The sequence below is a fragment of the Parus major genome, unplaced genomic scaffold (genome assembly GCF_001522545.3).
Source record: "Parus major isolate Abel unplaced genomic scaffold, Parus_major1.1 Scaffold335, whole genome shotgun sequence".
Classification (NCBI taxonomy): domain Eukaryota; kingdom Metazoa; phylum Chordata; class Aves; order Passeriformes; family Paridae; genus Parus; species Parus major.
In genome coordinates, this window is record NW_015379282.1 from 153,787 (window position 1) to 156,889 (window position 3,103).

At 64.6% G+C, this 3,103-nt stretch overlaps 1 protein-coding gene across 1 annotated transcript in view; it reads right to left on the minus strand.

The window, feature by feature from the left end:
• PLXDC1 (plexin domain containing 1) overlaps nt 1-3,103 on the minus strand; it is a 45,248-nt gene that overhangs the window by 28,836 nt on the left and 13,309 nt on the right. The window contains exons 4-7 of the mRNA XM_033511538.1: nt 1,862-2,228; nt 1,503-1,621; nt 1,277-1,376; nt 92-273 (exon numbers count right to left, since the gene is read on the minus strand). Coding sequence (XP_033367429.1) covers nt 92-273; nt 1,277-1,376; nt 1,503-1,621; nt 1,862-2,228 — 768 coding nt within the window. The remainder of the gene's footprint in view (nt 1-91; nt 274-1,276; nt 1,377-1,502; nt 1,622-1,861; nt 2,229-3,103) is intronic.

A 3,103-nucleotide genomic window follows, 5' to 3' on the forward strand; every position in this document is an offset into this window, starting at 1 on the left:
GGGGATGAGCTCCCTGCTGACAGCACCCCCTCTCTCCACGGCTCCATGGACCCCAAACTCCGGGAGATGGGCGGCATCACCCTCCCAGCACCTCTGGCCCAGCCTTGGCTGCCCCCTTGGGCTGGGAATCGTGGTTTGTGGCTGGAATTCCGGCTGGGAAGGGGCTCTGGGACTCACTGGGCAGCGGGGTGAACTCCACGGCGGACAGGCTGGTGATCTTGCTGGTGTCCAGCTCCACACGGTGGTACTCGTAGATTGTCCGGCGCCGGGACTCTGCAGCGGAGCCCGGGGTTCAGAGCGGGCACAAACCCCCCCTGCCCGGGGCTGGGTCCCACCAGGGCTCGGGGCAGCCCCAGGGGTGGGGTTTTCCCTCTGGGGGGTGCCAGGACACAGATTCCCTCTCCTGCCCTGCCCGGAGGAGCTCGGAGCTCTCCCTGCCCCTCTCTCCGAGCAGGGATGCGCTCCAGCCCCGCTCCGCTCCCAAACAAACATCGCTGGGCTCTGAGTCACCGGAGCCTCCCCCCAAAATCCCCTCCTGCCCCACGTTCCTCCACCCCGGGCTCTGTCCCGGGACACAGCCCGGTTTATCCCCGCGGGAAATCCCAGCTCTCCTTCCAGGACGAGCATCCCCCGCTCCTCTCCATCCCTCCGAGCCCACCCGGCTTCCCCTGCCCGCTCGGGAATCCCGCGGGGCCGGAGGGGAGGAACCGCGGGCAGCGCCAGACGGCTCCGGGAATAACGGGAAAACCGGGAGGGAGGAGCGGGGTCGGGCTCTGCGTGACCGGAGAGGATTTTTTGGGGAGCCCTGCAGCTCAGGGAGCACTGGGAATAAACGTGGATGTGAGAATTCCCGCATCCTGCAGAACCCTGACACGCACCGGGGAGGCTGCAGACCCCCCCAAACCTCCCTTTTCTATGGGAATGGGGCACCCCGCACTCCCTGAGCCTCTCCTCCGCCTGCAGCTCCCTTTGGGATGGGAGAGGAATTGGATTTGTCTCCTGGGAATCAGAGAAGAGCTCGGCTGCTCACGGAGCAAAGCTCCGAGGCCAAGGGATGGTCACGGCCATGGGGAGCATGGATCCCACACAGGGATCCCAAAAATCAGGGAACACGGGGGGCAGCAGAACCCCAAACGCCTCCTCACATTCCCCGGGAATTCCAGCAGGGCATCCTCACATCCCCAAATCCCCAAAGCCGAGGATCCCGCACCTCTCCTGCCCCGCTCCCCGCGGGATCAGCTCCTTCCCCGCCCCGGCAGCTCCTGCAGGGACTCACCAGGGACATCGGGAGAGGGGTTGAGGACCATGAAGGCGTCGGAGAGCCCGGCCTTCACCGGGTGCTGGCTGGCGCTGATCTGCAGGACCGGCACCGGGATCTGCGCCGGGAACGGAGAATGTGACAGATCCCAGCCCTGCCCCGGCTCCGGGAATATCCAACCCCCATCCCGGACCCCAGGGAACCCCCAGGGACCCTCCTGGCCCTTGAGGGACCCCTCTCTCACCTCCTTGTAGCCGAAGACGATCCTCCCGCTGCTGTGCAGGGCGGCCTGGAAGGTGAAGCTGCCCATGTCCTCCTTGCCCTGCAGATAAACCTTGTCCCACTGCACCACAAACACCGTCCCTGGGGGTGACCAGAGCCGCTCAGTCCTTCCCTCTCCCCCTGCTCCTCATCTCACCGGCCCCACCCGTCCTCTCCTGCCCTCCCGTGAGCCCCCAGCTCTGCCCCCACCCGAGCGAAACATCCCCGAGCTCCTGACCGGGGGCTGCGCATCCCCCGGGACGCCTCCCCGCAGCCCCCAGCCCCTCCGGGAGCCCGGGGGTGGGGAAGGGGCAGAGGGAGGCGGCCGGAGCCGGCCCCCACCGTTGTCCAGGTACTGCACGGTGGAGTTTCGGGAGTAGCTGGGGTTGAAGTTGGCCATGAGGGGCGCGATGTACTGCGTGGCCGTGAGCATGCGGTGGATGACGTCCCCCACGAAGATAAAACCTGAGCGGGCAGAGGATGAAGCAGCGCGGGCTCCCCCTCCCCGCCCTGTTCCAACCACCCCGCTCGGCCTCTCCCGTCCCTTTTTTTGCCCCTCTGGGTTTCCTCCGAGCCCCAGGGACCCCCCCTGTGTCCACCCAGTCTCTGCAGGAACAGAGGGAGCAGCAGCTCCTGACGCCCCGGGGGGATTTGGGGTGCAGGGGGAGGTTGGAAGGGCTGTGCCCCCTTCTCCGAGCTCCGGGATGTGGGGGGGGTGGGGTTAGAGCCAGCACCAGAGCCCCGCTGTGGGCATTGCATCCATCCCATCCCATCCCATCCTATCCCATCCCATCCCATGGATCCCATCCCATCCCAAAATCGTATTTGTCCTGGTTTACGGCAAATTTAGGAATCCACACCATCCCATTATCCCATCCCGTTATCCCACCCCNACAAACCAGGGAAAAAATAGAGAGCTCTTGCAGAATGGTTATTTATGTTCAGCTTGCAGTAACCTGCCTGCTGCTAAAATTGTCATCAAACACCGCGGGGAGGGCGTTTAACGCAGCCCCTGGGTGTCTCCGAGGCAGATTTACCCTCAGCCCGGATTTACGGGCGGCTCTGCCTCGTGTGCCCGCCTGTCCTTGGATCCAGCAGCTAAAAAAGCGCTCGAGGAACCTCCCAGAAACCTCAGCCGGGTGTGGAGGCGTTGGAAATGTCTTGGAGACAGAGCTGGAGTGAGCTGGTGTCCAGCAGAGTCAGCTGGGAAGGGGTTTTAGTGGGAAGAGCTGGGAGGAATTGAGGGGTGGGCACAGCCTGGGACCCCCGTGTGTCCCCCCCCGGCCATGGGGGGCTGGGACCACCGACCTCGGCCCTTTTTTGGGGAGCTCTGAGCAGAGGGAAGAGGGATTTCCTGCAGATCCCTCATTTATCGGCCCTTCCTGGGCTGGGTCCCGGCCTCCTGCCTGAGCTGGGCTGGCAAACGCGAGGGGTTTGGGATTTCTGCTGGCTGAGGTTGATTGCGAGATCATCCCGGATCCATCCAGGCAGGGCTGGGTGTGGGAGAGCTTCAGTGACAGCTGGGGACCCCAGAATGGGGATGTGGGGCTCCCCAAATACCCCAGAACACAGTGAGCTGCTCCC